General features: G+C 42.6%; 1 protein-coding gene across 1 annotated transcript; it reads left to right on the forward strand.

Annotated features, from left to right (window-relative positions):
- The first annotated feature begins 1,245 nt into the window (after window positions 1-1,245).
- On the forward strand, window positions 1,246-19,892 carry SUDS3 (SDS3 homolog, SIN3A corepressor complex component). The gene is made up of 12 exons (XM_058037187.1): window positions 1,246-1,405; window positions 2,874-2,943; window positions 3,831-3,886; window positions 4,190-4,261; window positions 5,657-5,676; window positions 6,224-6,380; window positions 8,547-8,642; window positions 10,302-10,363; window positions 11,251-11,272; window positions 11,935-12,040; window positions 16,320-16,404; window positions 18,030-19,892. Exons 1-12 carry the CDS (start codon window positions 1,246-1,248, stop codon window positions 18,126-18,128), a joined length of 1,005 nt encoding a protein of 334 aa, XP_057893170.1. The 3' UTR covers window positions 18,129-19,892.
- The last annotated feature ends 1,850 nt before the right edge of the window (window positions 19,893-21,742 follow it).

Here is a 21,742-nt window from a genome sequence, read left to right on the forward strand (position 1 = left end):
ATGTTAGAGGCAATATTGACTTAAGGAAAGGCATGGAGCATATTTGGCATGGGTGTTCCGAGTTAAAAATTGTCAGTCTGGGCAAACAGAACTTGGGGTGATCGGCAGGAAAGCCGAGTGGCTGCGCTGCGTTATCGCTGCCCCTTCGAGAACACGCTGTGACCGACCTGCTGCTGCTCTGGGCGCTGAGCACCCGGCTCGGCGGGTTGGGAGAGGCGCTGCAGGTTCTGGAGCTCGGAGCTTCAGATCAAACCCATTTTCTTCCCCTCGCTGAGGTGTTTGTAGTGCCTCTGTGAGTCAATAAGCTGTGCATGTGAGGAATGCACCTCGCAGCTGAAGGTGAGCGATTAGTGTGGCTGTGCTGGAGGTGATGAGATTAATTAGTCGTTCCCAGGCGAATTAGAGCTGCAGAAATAAGATACATGAGATATTTACTCAGAAATGCCACTGTGAGGCATTTTCAGATGGTAGTGGGACCCTGCATAGGACTCAACACAGAACATGTGTCTTGATCTTTAATTCTGTGGCAGTGCCCAGTCAGGAGAATAAGCAGCACCTGGCAGATGTGAGACACGTGTCCTACCAAAGCTGCTGTTCACCGGCACGAGGCACCTGAATCACCTGGGTGAGATCACAGGGCTCTCTGTGGCGGGGCTCTGCCGGGAGGAAAGCGGAAGTAATTTCTCTATTAAAATATAATAAATAAATTCTATGGAGTGCGAGTGTCCTAACGAGTCCATCCTCACTGAGGCAAGGGACTGCTGTGTGTATCACTGAATGGGCCAGGTTGGAAGGGATCACAGTGGGATCATCAGCTCCGGCAGGGTCATCCCAGAGCACGAGGCACAGAATTGGAATATCCCCAGAGAGGGACACTCCACACCCTCTTTGGTCTGTGTTCTGCTGCTCGGTCACTGCACAGTGAAGAAGCTCTTCCTCATCTCTAGGTGGAACTTCTTGTGCATGTTTCTGCCCGTTGCTCTTGTCCTATCTCTTGGCACCTCTGAGCGGAGCCCAGGTGGCTGCAAGCCGCTGAGGAGTTAAACGCCACCGCCAGCACAGCCCAGACCCGTGCCACGCACCGGGCGGGACCGGGACTCGAACCCGCAACCCTCAGACCCGCAGGGCCCGCGCTGGCCGGGCGGGGGCGCGGCGGCCCCGGCGCCGCCCGGAAGCGGAAGCGCGGCCGCGGTTCCCGCCGCGGTTGCCGAGCGGCGGCCGCTCCGTCCCGTCCCGCCCGCGGCCATGAGCGCGGCCGGGCTCGTGTCCGCGCCGCCCGCAGCCCCGCCGGGGCCGCCCGCCCCCGCCATGGCCCCCGCGCCCGACTACTACGAGGAGGAGGAGCTGGAGAGCGCCGAGGAGGAGGACGGCGAGCGGAGCGCCCGGGCCCGCGACTCCGACGAGGGTGTGTGGGGAGGGGGCGGGCCGGTGCCCGGGAACGGGGGGATGGAGCGGGGGCTCTCCCGGGGGGTGTGAGGGGAGCGCTCCATTCCTCACGGTGTTTGGGGAAGGGCTGGGGCTTCAGGGGCTCGGGCTGCGAGAGCAGCCGCGGGAAACACGGAGCTGTCAGGGGGCAGCGGCTCCCGAGAAACAGTGAAGCAGAGAAGCCGCTGGACCGGCGGAGCCGTGGCTTCCCAGGGGAGCAGGGACAGTGGGACACCGGGAGCGCTGGGCAGGGACTGGGTGCGACAGCAGAGGGAAAACAGCGGAGACATCCGGGGTATGGGTTCTGACTCCGTGGTGTGAACGGGGAAGGACAGAATTAGAAAAAGTATAGTAGGGGAGGAGGATGTGCCAGCACAAGAACCAGAGAGGGAGGGAGAAGAGGAAATTAAGCAAAAACCCAAGGTAGCCAAGAGTGCAGAGGGCATAAAACGACTGATAAGGGGGGTGTAGGAGGACTCTTGGACGGTGCCTGTTACTGGCAGCCGAGTCCCCATCCCCTCTGGTTATAGATGAGATAATATTAAGCATATTAAACATGCAGAGGGAGACGGGGTCAGTGGTCAGAAATCCACAAAGGATTTCCTAACAGAGTATGGAAATCCTTTGTGCTGGCCCATACATTGAAGTACATTTCTTGCAGTTAAAAACCTTCTTGGTTTATCTTTGGTGCTTTAAATTTTATCTTAAGTTCAAACTGTTTGTAGTTTAAGAAAAATCTAAGGTTTGATTTAAGGGGCTGGGCTTCCCAGCCATGTGTAGTGAATTAGCTGTGGTTTAGGTTTCTCAGCTGTACCCTGTAAAGTCTGGAGGCACTTGCCCCTCTTTGGCAAGGTAATGGATTCTTGGCTCCCCACGTGTTACAAATAAAAGCCTGAAAAGTCTTAGCAGCAAACTGGCAATCCCACAGTGATTTACTTTATTTACAGTTTATGCTGTTTATAAAGTGCAGCTATCTTTATGGCAGTGCTGGTATCTGAATGCTGCAGTACTAAGTGAAGTATAGGTGAGAAGTTCAGGTCCCAGGCAGTAACTGCTCCCTTTGCTGAGAGCTTTGTGGTCAACCTGAGCAGCACTGAGTGGGTGGAACTCCAGTAACAGGTTTGTGAAATGTCTTTCAGAGTCTTCAGGCTGTTTGTGTCTCACCTGTGTGTGAGTATTAATGTAGAGCCCCTCATCTTAAATGAGAAGAAATTCCAAGGCTGAGGTTGAAGCTGTTCATGCAAAACTCACAGTTGCAGGAACATGAGATGTTTCATTTCCCTCCTGAATTCATCTCTCAGGTTGTCTTTGATGCTAAATTGTCTGAGGTTTGGGGATTTCTTTTTTGTGTGCCTGTTTCCTTGTTTTTAAATAATTTACTACTGAGTTTGGTTTTTCTTTTTTAAATACTTTGTCAATTTAAGCAAGTTGTTTTTTGCCTTGTTTAGACACTGAGGATGCCAGTGAAACAGACCTGGCAAAGCACGAGGAGGAGGACTTTGTAGAAATGAAAGAACAGTAAGTAACCCATTCCAAATACAAATAAGGTGATGTTCTATCTATTTGTGGGTTTAGGGGTGTTTATTGCATTAAATTTGGCAAAGTTTTGTGCCAAGATTGGGAGTTTTAAGTCCATACCCCAGTGGAACAGCTCATGAGTCCATACACTTTTATTTCTGTTCTCCCCAGTTACTTTCTCTGTTCTTTATAAATTCAAGAAATTAAGGGCTGCTGCTGTTTTAGGGAAAGAAATAATTGTGAGTTCTGGGATCTGCTGCAAATGGATCCTGCTGCAGATAAATCCTTCAAATAAAATAAAGGTTCTGCTTTAGATAAGCTAAAGAAAAGTAAAATCCTATTCAAATGCCTTAAGCAATTGAATTCTAGTCCTGAACCAGAAATGGACTTTTGGGAGACTTGAAACAGTCTGCCCATGGTGTGTAGGAGAATTTGCAATATTTTGAGTTCTTGCTTACTGGCAGAGACCTGTTTTTTATACAGGTCAGGAAGACTTGGCCAGTGTTAAACCACAGGTGTGAGGTAAAAGAAATGCAGGCTTGCAGCAGCACCAGGAGTAGACTTCAGTGGGTTTTTAAAATAATGTTGGGGAGCTAGTACACAGCTAATAAAACTTGGCATAGTGCAAGAATAATTCTGCTGTAAAGTTTCTGATGTTTGTAGATCTAAATGTAATTTTAGGATACAACAGCAACAAAAAAAATGTATATTATCCAAATTTTAAACCCATTTTTAAGACAGAATGAGAACCTTTCATGGGAATAAAATTCTTTAAGTTTGCAGCTCACTTGTTTCCTGAAGTTCTGAGAAGTTTTTGATGTAACCTCAAGAGATGGTGCAATAAACAATGAGTGCTTGGTGTTTAAAGTTTCCTGCTGTGCTTGCAGGATGTATCAGGACAAACTGGCATCTCTGAAGAGGCAGTTACAGCAGCTGCAAGAAGGTAAGCTTAGAAAAGTAGCTTTGGTTTTTTTATTTTCAGCACTTTTCAAAGGATGGGAGCAGCATCTTTCACTGCATGTTGGCTCTCAGCTGTGCTGCAGGATTAAAAATGTCACCTGCTTCCCATCTTTTCTCCATATTAACTCCATTTGTAGTTAAGCCTCTCTGCTAAAACACTCCTTAAAAGGAGTAATCCACTTTTTACAAAAGCAGGGAATGTGCTTTGAGTGGTGCCTGACTCCTTGAGGATATTTAATACTGGGGGAAAGAAATACCATGGGAATCTACAATTTATTTCCACTAGGTACTCTTCAGGAATATCAGAAAAGGATGAAGAAGTTGGACCAGCAGTACAAAGAAAGGATAAGAAATGCAGGTGAGTGGAATTTCTCTCTAAGACACTGCAAATAACTTAAATGTGTGCTTTGTATAACACTGCAGTAAAAAACCAGGTAATTCTGTCCTTTAAAGAAGAGGAACTTGCTGGAGCTCTCAGAGTACACCAAACATGACAGGCTCTGCCTTGATGATTTTCTTCCCTTGATCAGCATTGTTTGCTGCCTGATAAAAAGTTTTAGCCTTCATTTGTGTGAAGCAGCACAAATAAAAAGATTATTCCCTTTTTTCTATCTCATTGTGTCCCACTTTGCTTTGTTGTTTGGTGGCCCCAGCTGAAGCCTTTGGCTGCCTGGGCTTTGGGCATTGCTCTGTTTCAAGGAGCAAAGTTAATTTTTCAAGTGCCCAGTGCTTGTCCTTCTGGGTGGTTTTGTTATGTTGCTGCAGAGGAATGGCTTGGGAATCAGATCCAGGTGCTTTCCCTCTCTCTTTCCTTTTCCCTTTCCAGTAGTTCTCACCTTGGATATTGAATCAGGGCCTTTTACAGAAGGCATTGTGTGGATATAGGAAATACAGCTGCTCCTCCTTTAGCAAAAACAAACAGTTCTGTATTTCTGAAAGTGCCTGGGAAAGGTAAAGGATTTACTTGAGGAGCTGAAGTGGTTTGAACAACTTCTTGTTGACAGGAACCTGTCTCCTGAGATGAATTTCACTAATGATTTAGGGTGGAAAACACCTCCAAAAAGACCTTTCATATGCACTAGAGCTGCATCCTGACAAGCCTGGGCTGTTCTGATACAATTAAGGCCCAGTGCAAACTGGTATTTCTGGCTGGCCACGAGCAGTGCTGCAGCAGCAGAGTTCTTCCACAGGAGGGCAGGTGATGATCACTTGGAAATTCATGAGTAAAAAATCCAGCTGCCTTGTACTACAGGAATAAAGCTCTTTTATGTTTGTCCTTGCCAAGCTGAGGTTTGTTAAACCAACAGTTTCCATTCACCTGCATTTGATTATCTACATAATGCTGCTTTCATGCTTTGCAAATAGAAAGTTTGATTTTTATTACAGAAAGCTTGATTTTTATTACAGCATTCTTATATTTGGTGTATATCTATTACTGTTCTTAATTTTTTTTTTAAATAACGGAGTAGTAGAGTGTTGCTACTACAGCCTGAACTTAATAGTGTGGAATAGTGGAAGCTTTTTGAGGTGACAATCTGTAAAAAACCTCTAGTAACAGTATATTTTTGTGGGACTTTTTCATAGTCACTTTATTTTCAGCATAAAGCTGTGAAGTCAGAGTAGAGATTGGATAGGTACGTGAATTATTTGCTTCACTGCCTGTCTTGGCTGCAATATTCAGTGGCTTAAAACGTTAAGGAAGTAATTTGGTACAGCTTTGAAGGTAATAAATTAAGTCTTTCTTGTGTTTCAGAACTGTTCCTGCAGCTGGAAGTAAGTACTCTTAATTTATCAAAAATATGCGTTAATTAGATGGAAGAGGCATAAACCTTGTTTCATCAGCCAGTATTTGGGCTTGTTTTCCCAGAAGGTTGAAAGAAATTTTCTTCCTCTGGCCGCCTTGTTGCACTTGAGATGCAGTAGAGCTTACTGCTGGTATTACCTCAAGTAACTTCTGCACTTTGTTTTTAAAATAGAATTAAATATTTGCTGTTGGGCTCTTGTATCTGGCTGTGCATTGGGCTGGTCAAAAAGGGGTTTTTAAATTGATGAGTGCTGATTATAAATCAGCAGAGCTCTCTTCTAGGGACTTGATTTGTTGTGCAACATTAAAATGTCTTTTTACAACTCATTCTTTTGCCAATATTATAGCACTAAATGGTATTTGGGTGTTTTTCTGTAGATTGTGAATATTGATAATCTTTAGAACTTGGGCCAGTTGTGAACTGAAAAGCTGATCAATAAAGCATTTGAAAAGCTGTTGTGATATCATTAACTTGAGTCCTTAATTAACCTTCTTGCTCCTTGGGTTTTGCATTAGACAGATCAGGTGGAGAAAAATTATGTGAAGGAAAAGAAAGCAGCAGCAAAGGAGTTTGAAGATAAGAAAATTGAGCTTAAGGAAAATCTGATAGCAGAGTTGGAAGAGAAGAAGAAGATGATTGAGAATGAAAAACTAACCATGGAATTAACAGGAGGTAAAGATGATAAGCACCTGTCATTTGTGTTAGCCACTCTGCTCCTGCTTAGGAAAAGAGCTGTGAAGATGTCAGTGCTGGTTTACACAGCTGGTGGGAAATGCCAAGAGGGGCATTGATGGCCTTTGAATGGAGAAAGCAGCTCCAAATTCAGTGAGTTGTTAACAGGGGAATCAAGCAGTGCCAGTGGAGCAGCAGAGGGGATGATGGCCTTGCTGATATGCAGGGAGAGAGGCTGCTTTGGTTCCCTGATGCAGCAGTAAAACTGTTGAGATATGTCACAATATTGGCCTAATCAATAATGGAAGCTTTTAAAGCTGTGTCCTTTCCTTGCTGCAGGAGTGGGTGGTCAAGCAGTTGAAGAAAGCCAAACAGTAAAGGTTGAAACCTGCTACTTAAAGCCAGAAAACAGATTTATGGGTTACATTTGTGTCCAGGCTCTAGAAAATTTATATTAAATGGACAGATTTTTTTGAGACAGTTGGTACCCTTGTGTTGTCATTGCAGGGGTTCCATACTGTTGTCTCCTTATCACAAAAGTTTCACACCTTGGTGTTTATCGTGGGCAGCTCCTCAGAGCACTGACTCTTCTTCACAAAGCACCAACTGACTCCAGTTCCCTTCTCACCCAGCCACCCCACTCTGTTATAGCATCTTCTTCTCATTGCTTACAGCTGTGGCCTGGTAGAGTCAGGCCTGTTCCTAACCTTTGATAATTGGCACAGCTGCAACTCCTTAGGGCTAAGATTACTTTCTACACTATCCTTTGTCATCTTATATCCCCCTACACCCCTGGTGCCTTGCAGTGCTCTGTGGTGGTGGACACAGGGCAGCTCAGTCAGGGGTTAATTATTCCTGCAGAATTCTCTTCCTGTGGTGCTGAACCAAAAGGTTTGATGTTCTTTGGGAGCAGCTCCCTCACTTTATGGACTGGTAGTGTGATTTTGTTGCTGAGGCCTGTCCGTGAATTACACCCTTCCTATATTTCTTGCATAGTATTTACAGGTTTTATATTCACTAATAATGTAGTTAATACTCAGAAGTGAGAATTAAACCCTGTTTTGGTGTATTAAAGGGTGCTCTTGGCTTAATATAAACTGTTAGGGCTGATGTGGACTGGAAAGCATCTTGAGTTATGCTGTTTCCCTGGTAACTTTTATTTATTTATGAAATCTGGTCTCATGGTCATTCTTGTTCACCCTTGAGATGAGCAGAGAGGGAATTTGGTGTATTTGGCACAGGCAGAGCTGCTCAAGGTTTTTGTGTCTAGTGGGAGCCAAAGGGGCTCCCCAGATGGAAATGCTTCCCAGAGGGTGATTCAGGGGTGCTTAGAGATGAGCCAGTGAATCTCAGCTCAGAGAAAGGGAGGTGGGATGATGTTTGGCATTTATGGTGTGGTCTTTTGACTGCCAGTTCAACATACCTTGATGAATTAAGGAATGAGTTGTGAGAGTTTAGTGCAGTTGTTCAGTAAAGGTTACCTGTAGGCATTTGGACAAAATAAGTTCAGATAATTACTTGGTGATGAGACTGGTGTTTAGGTTTTTAACAGACTTTCTTTTTCCCCAGTGCATATGCTGCAGTTTACTTCCTGTCAGCTGCTGCTCTGTGTGTTATTAATTAGGCTCATTTCATTAATCATTCTTAGGTAATCTGAATTTAAATACTGTTTGTTTGAAATCACTCCAGCAGACTTGTATCAGTCTTCAATGCAGAAATTTCCTCTAGTCTTTTGACAAAGCTGTTTTTCTGCCTTGAAGATGAGAGAGCAATTGATTTGTAGCTGATGTTGTACATGCTATTAATGATCTGAGTTGGGCTGGGAAAGAACTCCATGAGCTTGGCCTTTTAAATCTGTTCCCAAGCAGATATGGTGAGCATGAAAGGGACTTGCCTTGAATCCTTGTAGCATCATTGTGCTGCTTATCAGTACCTGGAGCAGCTGTAACCATGGCAGTGCAGCACTGAACAGTGACCTGATGGGAGAGAACCTGGATTCACTGTCAGCACTTCCATGCACACACACACACCCCAAAAAAAAAAAAAAAATCCAGTTTGCTGAATGAAAGAGGAAAGATTATTTTCCCTGTGCTTTGTATAGAAAGCTGCTGCTTCTCACTCCTTTCTCTCTGGTCTTATCAGCTTTCCAACTTCATTTCTCTGCAGATTCAATGGAAGTGAAGCCCATTATGACGAGGAAACTGAGACGGAGACCAAATGATCCAGTTCCCATCCCAGACAAGAGGAGGAAACCTGCCCCTGATATCCTTTCCTGGAGTCACTGCTGGCTTTGCAGCCCCTGTGCTACCCACACCTTAGCTGTTTTGTACAGCAAGGAAAAGGAAATGAAATGCCAGGATCAGATTTTAACCTGGGAAATAAATACAATTGTCGTGTGTAATGTGTGCTAAAACAATACCAGCAGTTCTACAATTTATATATATATGTTAGAGATCCTTTGGTATCCTAATTTAATCCTTACAGTATCATGAGATTAAACTGTTCTCACTGACAAAAAAAGTTGAATTCTACAGGCAATTTATTTCACAAAAGAAAAACTTTAAAAGAACATTAGATATATATATATATATATGCTGAGATAATTGATTCCATAGATAGTAAATGGCTTTTTACATGAGCCAGAGCTTTTCTCATTTCAAGACGTGACAAGGCATTTGCCAGAAAGATCATATTTGTCATATCCAAATAGTTTTTCCATTTCTGATAAAAGCCTCAGATCTCTAATCCAGAGATGCATAGCAAAAGCAAAGATGCTAGATTTGTTCTTTGAATAAGAAAAGATGAAGATTCATCTTGTTTTCATGATCACAAGAGACAGAAAAACATGTCTGTGTAATCCTTAGGATCTGCCTTGCTGCATGTCTCAAAATTAAAATGTTCCTTGGCTTCTGGAAATATGTTTTTAGCTCTTCTGTGATGATAGGCACTTTTTCTATTTGTGTATTAAATTCACCTGGAGAGGAAGGCAAGGATATTTGCTTTGCAGGGGTTTCTAATTAGATTCTAAACCTGTATTTCTTAGATTAAAAAAACTTATCTGAGTGACTCTCATTTTCTGAAGGCAATATCAAACCTTGAACTTTTGGAGTTCATGCAGGATGGTCATGAGCATCTCCAGTTTCAATTAACCTCCTCCTGGTTGGAGATTCTGTTCACTCTTTCAGGAAAAAAAAAAAGTCATTTATTAGTGCCCCTATCTCATCCAAAATAAATGAGTTTCATAGTGAACATGACCTGCTAATTGAGCATGATACAGCAACCACACAGTGAAAATCTCTGCCTTTGCTCACTGGGAGAGGATTAAAGTCCATCAAAACCAAAATCCTTGAAATGCAGCCCAGCAATTGTTAACTTTAGTGTAATACTTTTGGCTAAATACTTTTTATGAAGAAACAAAAGTACAGCAAAGCTCTAATAAGACTGTAATACACTAATTTCTATTTTCAAAGGTTTTGGGTTTTTTTTTCAGGTGCATTGTAGGCTCTTATTTATCTCCAATCACACAAAGTTTTATTTAACTAGGTTTAGGTGGGATTTAGCTTCATTGTAGAAAACCTGAAGTGAGTCTTGTTTCAGCTCACAGATTCTTCTCCACAGAAATAAAAGATGAAAACCACTGAAACTGCTGGTGCTTGATGCTTCCATGAAGTAAATGTCAGTGCACTCAAAGTTTTTCATTGATGGTTGAGTCTGAATAAGTTGAAATGATTTTGCACTCTGCTGCTAAGATGGTGGGGATGGACTTGTATTAATTCCTCTGACAAAAAAAACCAGCTCAAGTAAGATATTTATTAAAATCCTGGAAACCTTTTGGCTTACATTTACTCAAGTGAAATGTCATTGACCTTTAATTTTTAGCCTTGCTTGTCAAGAGCTTATGGAAACCTTAATTCTGGATACCTCAGCTAAATTATTTGTTGACTGATGAGCAAATAATGGAGGACCTAAGAACGCTGAATAAGGTAGGGATTGTTGCTTGACTGTATTTCTTCATTTTCAAGAGAAGGCAAATGCTTTCTCCTGAAGAGAACAGAGCTCTCTTTAATGTTCATTTTTGAGATATGGCACTATTTCATCCCTGTAGGCTTTCTGAAGTAGCACAAGAAAAGATTTAGCAAGATGGTATCTCCTCTTTTTTCATTGAGGTTTAATTAACCTAATTTAAATGACTGTCACCTAAAAATGTTACCTTTTGTGGGAACCAAGGGATGAGCTGTGTTAAGGAGTTTCTTCCTTATGGCTGAGCAGATGTCAGTGTGTTTTTGGGAGATCACAGGCTGCCTTTGGTTTAAGCCTTAGTGTGGGGTAGGCTTTTTTCATTAATTTTTTTTCTCCCTGCTGTCAAAAAAGATTTCAGCAAGCTGGATAGGGGGCAGTGTGCATGCTTATAATTTTTTTGGGTTTGATGAACATATTGTTTTCTTGCTGAGCACTTGAAGGCTTATCTAATTTCTTAGAATATAAGCTGCTCATTAAGGCATTTTGAGGATGGTAGTGGAACATTGGTTTTGTGCCAGCTGTTGAGGTTTCTCTAATGATTTAGCTCCTGTATTTTGTGTACCCTGAGAAATGTTGTATCACATTCAAAAATAGTGTGTTAGATGGGTTTGACTCTTTGGAGTGGGTTGGCTGAATGCTCTCAAGTTGTTTTTTTGGCCTTTTGGATCATTATACTGATTATCTGCACCTTTGGCTGTTTAGAGCACCCTGGTTATGTGTTAGGCCACTTAACAGAGCATTTAAAATAGAAATACACAGAGTGTGGAAAGTAAGATATCTGCAGTTATCAGTGCAGCTTCTGTGGCTCCTGTCAGATCCCTAACACTGCTTTTTTTCTCTTCCCATGTAGCTTAAATCACCCAAGAGACCAGGTGAGTTACAGATGCAGAGTTACAGTGGAACTGGTTCATGGGGGGCTGCTCTGAGCAGAGAATGGTACTGCAGATGTTTGGCTATGCAATAATTGCTGCTCTTTGTGTGGTGCTTATGTTTGCCCGGGATGGGAAGGGAGGCATGAGCATCTTTGGTGGCTGAAACAGCTGGGAAAAAGAAGTTTTCCATTCTATTCAGGTGCATCTGGGCACCTTGTCTGTTTGTCAGCTCCATTGAGGGATTGACCTTATGTTAAGGTGCCTTAACATAAGGTCAGTGTTATGCCTTCAGCTCTCTAGATGTGCCTCTACACTTTATTTCAAGACAGAGTGGGACTAACTTGCCTCAGTAATTTTAACCAAATTTAACTAATTCAATGTGGATTATAACTAAAACAAAATCAAGGACATATTGTCCATCCCTTACCCATTAATGTTTTTTCACATAAATGCTGTATTTCAGTGAATATTTTAATTCAGAACAGAGGTCAAATTACTCATCACAATATATAATATTTTCCTGATGGATATTTGAGTTTGCAGCTTTCTCTGCTTGCTATTTCTGCACACACAACCTTATTAACTGCAGTTTTGCAGTCAGATGTGCTGCTGTGAGATGGGCATGTGCTGATCTTTAACCAGAGTGTCTCTGCTGTCCCCAGCCTCCCCCTCCTCTCCTGAGCACCTCCCAGCAACACCAGCAGAGTCTCCAGCACAGAGATTTGAAGCTCGGATAGAAGATGGCAAACTCTACTATGACAAGAGATGGTGAGGCCTGGGGAGGTTTTCTTTCCATCAGTCTGTGTTGTGTTGTGTTGTGAGGAGGCAAAGTCTGCAGAGAGAAATGGCTTTTTGAGCAAAGAATTGGTGGACAAAATGCTTTAGGGCAGAGGTTTGCTGCTCCCTCCACAAGCTCATCATGGGCCCAGCAAAGCAGAGGGGATGATGGAATGTTCACACCCTGCAGGCTTTCAGAGATAACTGGTGTCTCCAATAAAAGGAGACTGGAATCTTGTCCATGGCCCACTGTGGCACTTAGGAAGTCAAACCTAATAAGAGGTAGGAGAGGCAGCAGCAGCCACAGTGGGATGTGACTGAAGCTGCCCAGTTTGGACACAGACACTCCATGATTTGCTGTCAGCAACACTCCCATTTCTGAGCTTCAGATTTGTGCCCAGCACTCCACAAGGTGGCAGAAGAAATGTCATCCAGCAGCTGCTCAGGATGAAAGATGCTTCTAATAAATCCAAATAACCTTTAAAGATCAAACCCACCTGGGAGAGGCAACTTCAGAATTGCTGATTGGATTTATCTCTGTTGAGTTTTATGGCCATACAGCTGTACAAGCCTCACAAAACACAAGGAAAATATTAAATTTCTGCAGAGGAAACTTAGATCTTACACTTAATCCATGAGACTTGCAAAGCTGGATAATCAAGAGGGCAATCTTGAACTTGAGCAGAAAACAATTTGCTTTCAAAAAGTCATTGCTTATTTGTAGCCTACTTCAGTGTTCTGGTGGCTCAAAACAAGTGATGAGGCTGTAATTTTATCACAGAAGTAGGTGTGAAGCTGGGTTTTTTTACACAGCAATCCCCTTGGCCAGTTGGTCAGTTTTTCTTTCTGCCTGAAGTTTAGTTGAGAGTTCAGTTTACACAGTTCTCATAAAAGCTGCTCCCTCAGTTTAAACGTTCATGAAGAGTAAAGCAGATAGGAACTGAACAGGCTACTTATTCCACAGATTCATCAAGGTTTTTAGAGGTGTTTTGTGCTTTTATAATTTTTTGTGTGTAAAGTGACTGTCCCCAGGATATATTTGGATGAATATACTCTTCTTAGAATTTTGAAGCATATGGAGTACTTGAAAAGTGTTCATGAGTAAAAAAAGAAAGGGAAAAAAAGGCATCTGAAGTAATCTGTCAGTAAAGCTCAAACCTTCTCATTAAATTTAAACCTGGAAGAGCTTCAGTGAGCCCAGAGCCTCAGCAAAGCACCAGCTCTCTCTGAAGGGTATCTGGCTGTGGCATAAAGCACTTAACAGATATTTTCACCTTGCTGAATTCACCTGTCATGGGGGTCTTGCTGTCAGGAATTCCAGCTGTTGTTTTCCTGGCTGCCTTGTTCTTATGCTGTTTTTACATCAGTATCTTAGATTTTTTTGGTTGTAATAATCCTGCTTAGATTTTTTTGATTGATAATAAGTAATAGTGTAATAGTACTTGTGCAAAGTAGTTGGTGTTTTAAAATAATGAAGTAACTGAGTTGGTAGTGGGAGGGTAATTCTTCCTAAGGTGCATAAAGGATGCTGGCATGCACAGAAATCCTAAACCTGACAACCCAGGAATGACTTTCTCTGTTTCCTGATGCAGCCCTGCATGACAATTACCTGAAAACAGGGAATGTTTAATGCCAGTAATGAACCCCCTGAAGTCTTGCAGAGACATTTCAGACATCTCCAGAGTGGAGTGTTTCAGGTGAATGTGGAATTAGGCTCAGTTATTTAATGCTCAGAGCTCTGTGCTCCCCATCAAATCCTAAACCACAGTTCACTGTAAAGCAGCCATCTTTGTGCTCTTGGCTTTGCTGCATACAATAATGCTGAGGGGTTTCCTTCAATCTTCTGATAGAGTTGCAGTTGGAAATCTTGGCCTTTCAGTAAAATACTTTATAGCAGGAAATGGAATTATTTCTGCTTGTCTCACTTGGTGTTTTAACTACTGCAGCAGTGAGAGTTGTTTGGCTCTGCTTTCTTGAAAGCCAACTTAAACCCCACTGCATTTTTCATCTGAGGTAATTTCCTCAGTCCTGTCCCTCTGTGGATATATTGGACATTGTGACAGTGTTCACAGGGGTCTTAGGATGAGGGAGGAGACAAGAATCTGGCTCCATGTTTCAGAAGGCTTGATTTATTATTTTTTTATATATATTATATTAAAATTATACTAAAAGAGTAGAAGAAAAGGCTTCATCAGAAGGCTGGCTAAGAATAGAAAAAGAAAGAATGATAACAAAAGTTTGTGGCTTGGACAGAGTCTGAGCCAGCTGGCTGTGACTGGCCATTAATTAGAAACAACCACATGAGACCAATCCCAGATGCACCTGTTGCATTTCACAGCAGCAGATAATCAATGTTTACATTTTGTTCCTGAGGCCTCTCAGCTTCTCAGGAGGAAAAATCCTAAGGAAATGATTTTCCATAAAAGATGTCTGTGACAGGACATGACCAGGGTGCTGATGCACCAGAGTGTGCCTCCAGCTGCCCTGTCTCTGTGAGTGTGAGACAGGTGAGACAGCTCTTCAGTGAAACACTGCTGACTTGGCTCTCTGCCTTTTCTGGGCACAGTTAGCATTACTGATGGAGAGTCATTCATGGTGTGAAATCCAAGGGCTGAATGAAGCCTCTGACATGTGTGTTATCAGCTTTGGAATTCACTGCTAATCAAAAATTGCAAGTAGGGGAAATATTTCCTTGTCTGGGCACAGCCAACACATGAGAGCTGTTGTTTGCCCTGGCTTCTCCTGCATTCCTGCTGATTGTATTGAGATCAAAACTCTTGCTTAAGTACTCCCAGCATGGCATGGTAGGGCACTGCTGGACTGAGATTGTTGTCTCATCTTAGTGAGGCCTGGGGTTTGCAGCAGCCTGTTGAGTTCCTCTGTATCATTTAATGACATCTGGACTTGCTAAACTGAGATTTATTTTTTGGCTCAGATCATTGTTGCTTTGCATTGCCCTGGAACCCACTGACATTGTTTCTGTCAAAATGAGGGAGAAAGACACCTGTGTCCAGCCATTGTTTTAAAGGTTGCAGGATTTGGGGATTTTTTATTCCCTCACCACCCCAAGGGTAATGAGTCTGTTTGGAAGGCTCAAAGCTGACACTCATTCCAGCTGCTGGCAAGCACTGTGAAAATTCTGAGTGCAGAATTTTCCAGTAGGAAGAGATTGTGGAATAAACCATTGGAAGACTTCCACATGTACAATATGGTTATTGTAGAAATAACTGTAAAGTTTCAATAAATCCATGCATTTTGCAAATGGCAGTCAGACTGCAGGGGGTTGCACTGGGTGGCCACTGAGGGAATATCTGTGCAGGGACTCTGCAGCTTGGATTGCCCAGATAAAATCATGATTAGGAGAAAGGTGGAAATACAGTCATGCTTTTATAGCTGTAAAGTATTTTGGTGCTTGCTTGATTAAGATGATTTACTTACAAGTCACCTGTTCCACTGTAATTAGTTCTGCCTATGGAAGAGAATGAGGCAGAATGAACAGAAAGTGGAAGTTTGGGGCTGGCACACTGCAGCACTTGGAGAAATGTGGGCTATGAAAGAGGGGAGTCCACAGAATCAAATTCAGAGTTAGGAATTTCAAAGTCTCTGTTTTATACACAATGCATTAAGAACAATACAGAGCTTAAAATATGATCTAAAATGGATATGTTTAGTCATGGACTCCTTATGGCAGATATTTACAGCTCATTACACAGTCAGTTACCCATTAGTTACCATTTTGGGTATTTTCACACAATAGGACAGCATTAGAAAATTGAGGTCTCATTAAACAATGCACAGACTGCACTGATTGAGAGTAATTCCCTTTTGGTGGTGGTGGTGCTCTGGTAATTCTGTATTGGGGAACAGCTTGAGAATCTGTGATTTGCTCTGTCATATTTTGTCAGGCAAAATAAGGAGTTGCCTTCTGAAATCCATCCTGAGTCTGGCATGGGAAAGGCTGCTTGGATTAACCCTTGAAGGCTGGGTGTGTTGTCAGTCACTGTTCCCCTGGGCTGTGCCTCTGCCTCTCCCCTTGCAGTTGTGAAATCTGTTTTTCAGTACCCTTCAGTGCAGAGTTGAATGTCAGTTAAGACTCTCCTGCATTTCAAATATCATTAATGGAGGATGTGTGTGTGTGATCAGATCACCACTATCTTGCAAAAATAGAGAAAGTGGTGTGGAAAAAAAGGCAGACTTCAAATTTACTCTGTCCAGCTTTATCAATAGTGGATTCATGCATTTCCTTTTTTTTTTTTTTTCCATTTTGCAGGTACCACAAGAGCCAAGCTATTTACCTGGAGTCAAAAGAGAACACGAAGATCAGCTGTGTGATCAGTTCTGTGGGAGCCAACGAGGTTGTGGCTGCTTTTATTTGGCAGCAGAGGGGGGAGAGACAGGGGTTTAGTAAGGGCTGAAGATAGATACCTGTCTGGGGTGTAAAGAAAGCTGAAGCCAAGATAAAACTGACTTGAGAAATCTCTTTTTGAGCTGGGAAGAGACTGGGTTTGTTTCTGAAGGATAATTCAGTGTTTTGCAAGCTCCTGCAGCAGTTGGGCAAAGGGAGCACTTTGGTTTTTGCTTGCAGATTCCAGACACTTCAGGGAAAGAAATAATAGATTTGAGTGCACTTCTCCTTAATCAGCCAATAAAGGAACTTTAATTTGTTGTGGCAGCTAAGGGAAAACACTTTATTTTCCCCAGAATGAGTTGCATGTGGGATCTGTTTGTGTCACAGCTGTTCCCTTGCAGTGGTAGTTGTGGGACTCTGTTGTTCAGATAAAAGCAGTGGTAGTGTGCTTATGGGTGCATTAAAATTTGTTAAAAGTTATTATTGTAATTTAGCAAAACTAATGTTTTGCTAAAATGTCATTCCATCCTACTGTGGTAGAATATAAAATTGTACATGTTTGTTTCCTCCAGTTGCTCAAATTTTATGGATTTTTGAATTATTTTGGCAAGCAAAACATGCCAAATCCTTGGAAATGTTGCAGTTGGGAGATGATTATCAATGAATGTTGATTTTAATTTTCTGGAGAAATAATTGAAGTAGAAATCCAGGCAAATACTAAATTCATTTTATGCTAAGGGGTCCTGTTAATAAAGTCAATTTAAAATAATAGAGTTAAATCAATTTACTTGCCAGGCCTGTAACTAATATATGAAGAAAAAAAAGTTTAGGGTAAATCACAGGCCAGCATAACTTTATAATCCATTGCATTAGGAAATATTGAACTTCCCTCCTAAAATACTGCAGTACTAAGGAGTGGATAATTCTTACTCAGTGTATTTATTTAAATATGTTGAAATGCGTTAGAAAGATATAATGCAGAGGAAATTGCTCAGACTTGATTTTTAAAGTACATGTTTTTAGATCTAAACACCTTGAAGGTGATTTCAAAAACTCTGTGGAGTGGCTGCCTTGGTGGCAGCAATTTGTCTTGTGGCACGTGGTGTGAATCCTTCCATGCAGGTGCTTAAAAGAGAGGCCCTTTTATCTCCAGACACAATTTCTGTGCTACATGGTGGGAAATGCTTTGTGGAACAGAATCAGAATAAGCTTTTCATTTGACTAATAGTTACTTGTCTGGGTAAATCCCAGGATAGATAATTTTATCATCTGTGGATCTAGAGAGACTTAGTCTTGATTAGGCAAAGCTCAGTGCCACGGCTCTGCTGTGAGCTGTGGCAGGAGGAACCTGCTTTCCTGATGGTGCTTGAAAGTCATTTTTCTCGAGGACTGTTTTGAGCAGGAAGTTAAGGAGGTGAAGTTAGACACCTTGTTCCATTTTCTACTCAGGTTGCAAATGCCTCCCGTGGGAGGGAGAGGGGATTAACCTCATTGATCTGTGCCCCTGAGGGGCTCAGCTCCGACACTAAGACACCGAGTTAATTTGTCTGTGTGCTGCTTGCTGTGAGTTTTCCCTTTTTCTCCCCTAATTCATCTCCCTGCCCCATTCTTTCTGCCCTTGCTCTCCTGCAGATCTGGGTGAGGAAAACCAGCGACAGCACCAAGATGAGGATCTACCTGGGGCAGCTGCAGCGGGGCGTGTTCGTGATCCGCCGGCGCTCGGCCACCTGACTCTGCTCTGCCCTGTCCTGGTTTCTGTCACGTCACCAAACCTCTGCCAGGGGCTCACAGGCTGCTCGCTCCTCCCTGCAGCAGGGAACAGTCCTGACCTCTGACGAAACACTTTGTGGCTGGCCACATAATCCCCAGTAGTCCTTAAACCTTTAGTGATGCCCAAGCACTGCCCTGGACTCTTTCTGGATTTTGCATCAAGCTTCTGTACGCTCTCTCTTTGTATTTTGGGTGACTGTTTGAGAAGACTTGGCATCATCCTCCTTTTTGTTGTTGTTTTGTGGTGCACAGATGGGACTCTTGTGTCAAAAACATCATCATCATGTTTCTGTTGGGAGTCAGACCAGTGGAAGAAGCTTTGCTTGTCGAGACCTGAGGTTATTTGTGCTTTTTTGGCCTTGTTTTCCTGCAAGGCTCAGGATTTTGGGCAAAAGATGAATCCTGCCAGGTTTCAGCTGCAGCTGAGAGATGCCTCCAGAATATCTGGTGTACAACATCAGCTTTATTGGATGGACTGTTGAAAGACTGGAGACTTTTTTAGGATGGTGGGAACAGCTCAGAAGCTGCTGAAATACAGTGATTTTAATGTAGCTCAGAGTCACGCGTGGTTAGTCAGAAGCTTCCGTTTCTCTTCACATTAAAAACCCCTTCCATGAACAAGCAGAGTATGTCTGTTTGCTGATCTAATTAGCTGGGATAGGTGGATGACTAAATTAAAGGACTAATTACCTGGATTTTGCAGATAGCAAGGCTGTATGAACTCTGTGTGTGTCTGTAACCACTCAGAGATGTAAAGAGGCAAACGATCAATTTCACTTTTTCCACCGATGCTCAGAATCACAGGTTATGGTGGGATCCTGCTGACAGGAGATCTGTAATGTCCTCCCAAGCATCCTGGTACAGAGTAGGAAGTGGCCTTGTCATGCTGTTAGCTGGAGCCTTCATTCCCTGAGATGTTCTTCAAAGAGCTCCTCTTGAGGGCTGTGTTAATTGCTGGAGGTAACACTGAGTTTCTATACTGGCCCTCCTGCAGCACAAGTGGAAATGCCTAAATAATGACATTAAGGTGCTCCCTAGGTGATTAAAGATCTGCCTCTGGCATTCCTTCATTATTCCCAGTCCTTTGCTGATGGCTGCAAGCACCAGTGCCATGTGTGACTGCCTTGGCAGTGCTGTCACATCTCCACCTTCTGTGCAGAACAACTCAGTGCTCCTTTTGATTATTAGTCAAAAAGTTGTAAATCCTGCCTTTCTCAATCTCTCTCACTTTGAGGCATCTTTTGAGGTTTTGCTTTTGAGCTGCCTTCCTGTTAACACCCATCCAGCCCAGCCTTTCTTTGGTGTGTGGATCAGTGCAGTCCAGGGAAGGGAGTTGCAAGGGCTGTGCCCATTCCTTTCCTGCAGTTGGGTGGCAGTCACATCCCAAAAACTGCTGCCTGTACGTGGGTCTGGAGTGGAGTGTGATGGCTGAGCTCCTGATGTGACTGAGACACCTGACTTGATTTTTGCTGAGTTTTGAGGATCTGGAGCTCTGGCAAGGCAGGAGAGGGTGTTTCCCACCCTTGACAATGTGCCATCCCTGCTGCAGCTTAGGCAGCCAAATGCAGCAGGCTGGATTTTGTCAAGTTAACAGCTTACTTAATATAACTTAACATTCTCTGCACATGTCACAGGTTTTTGATAAGGTGATGATGTACCAGGCAGGATTTGTCACTGAGTCTTTAAATGAACATCATTCTAATAATAAAAAGTGCTGAGGAAGTAGCAGGATTTATTTGCTCTCTCTATCACTTTATCAATACAGATATTTGTGGGAATTGCTGATGACTTGTGCTCAGTGTTGGGGAGGTGCTTTGCCAGCAGCCATCTGCTGCTGTGGTGTTCCCTGTTCTGGGGGAATTTTGGGAGTTAACAGAAGTGTGAGATGTCAGGGTGTGTGTGGGACAAGAGAGGGGCTCCATGAACCCATGGTCAGTCAGGGCAAACCCCAATCTCAAACTCTTCCACACCAATGTTATGCCTCCAGGAGGGATGTGAGAGGTTTGTACAACTTCCTCCTGTCAGAATTCCTTGCCAGTTTCCCCAGTGCCCCTGGGTCAGCCTTTGAACTGGTAATTTTTGCTTTTGGCAGCCCTCAGGGGTTGTACTGCTGTAAATGGCTCAAACTTAACTGCTACACTGAAGGAATTTTGTTTATAGGCTGCTTCATCCTCAGTTTCTTAATGAAATGAAAGTCAGCCTTGCCTCTGTTGATCACCATAAAGAGTAGCTGTGTCTCACAGAGTACATGAATATTGTATCCTGGATTTTTTTATCCTGGCAGGCTGTTCTGTAATGGCCTGAGCCATTTGTGAGGCTGGAAGTGATAAAGTGCAGTGCCTTGCTGTGCACTCAGGGAAGCAAGTGCATTTTTTTTTATTTTTTTTTTAATCCTAAAAGGATGCACAAGTAGTTCTGTGGTGAGGATGAGGCATGTGGAGATCAAGAGTGGAGACATCAGCTGTAGAACTGAAGATTTCCTGCCATGGGTTGGAAAAATAGAGACAAGTTACTCAAGGAGATGGACAAGGTCTTGCTTGAATTCTAGGAGAAAATTGGCTTTTCTGTCTGTTCTTTGCCTGCTTATCATCAGTCTTGAAGGATCCCAACCCTCTGAGCAGAAACAGCTTTGCTGCAGGTATGAAACAATTTAATCCTCATTATGAACAGCATTCAAAGCAAATTCAGGAAATGGCTTTAACTCGTCGTTACAGTAATTTTAAAGAAAGGTGAACCTTCTGCCAAAAATAGACTTTTATTGAGGGTTAAATTGCAGTTGGCTGAGTCATATTAAGCTTTTCTGGTTTTTTTATTGCCTTGAGAAATGGACTGTGATGTTGATATGTGCAAAATAAAAAAGACATTTCACCCCCAGCCATTAGATGTTCCGATGGAAGGAGGCCAGATCAGGGAGCCAACTTCCAGGGGTTTTTTGACATCATTCTCAACAGAAAAGTTTCCAAAAAGGCTTTTTCCAAGGACAAATGGTAATATACAAAATTGGCTTTTTTAGTTTATGTGATCTGCCTGGAATTTTGTAAAGAGACAAAGGGATTTAATGACAGAAACTTTAATTGTTTGCCTTGTTTTTTGTAAATTTCTGGGGAACTTAAAATAAAGGCTAAAAGAGCAAGGAGTAGCTTTGTGGATAACTGAGGTTCTTCCTCTGTCAGAAAAAAGAAAAAGCAGCATTTGTGTTCTTATTCCACAGAAGCAAACACTGAAATATTCAGGAATTCTGAATGGGTGTCTAAGGTGTGCTGTTACTCTTTTTAGTTTGTCCAATTCTAAAGGTAAGAATTTAATACACAGTGAAGTATTTAGAAAACACAAGAATGCACATTTCTATTTTTCTATGCTTTATTGAAAACCTGTCATCACTGAAACCTTAAATTTCATACAGTTAAAGAATTCCACTGTTGTAATGTTTTGCTGAATGTGGGAAACCCCTTTAATATTTAACATCAGCTCAAACTTTGGGGATGCCAAAACATCTTGTAATACTTAAGTGCCTGCCACTTTACAGTGGAGTAATTCTGTTTATTTAGATTCCTCCTTTTTAAGCAAGACTGCCT

The sequence above is a fragment of the Melospiza georgiana genome, chromosome 18 (assembly GCF_028018845.1).
Source record: "Melospiza georgiana isolate bMelGeo1 chromosome 18, bMelGeo1.pri, whole genome shotgun sequence".
Taxonomy (NCBI): Eukaryota; Metazoa; Chordata; class Aves; order Passeriformes; family Passerellidae; genus Melospiza; species Melospiza georgiana.

Bases quoted from the DNA above. Each gene is read 5' to 3' on its own strand.
- SUDS3 (XM_058037187.1), top strand. From the start codon at position 1,246: ATGAGCGCGGCCGGGCTCGTGTCCGCGCCGCCCGCAGCCCCGCCGGGG. The intron at 8,643-10,301 runs ATATCCTTTCCT...AATTCTGGATAC, and splicing joins GAGGAGGAAACCTGCCCCTG to CTCAGCTAAATTATTTGTTG. The intron at 10,364-11,250 runs GTAGGGATTGTT...CTTCCCATGTAG, and splicing joins ACCTAAGAACGCTGAATAAG to CTTAAATCACCCAAGAGACC.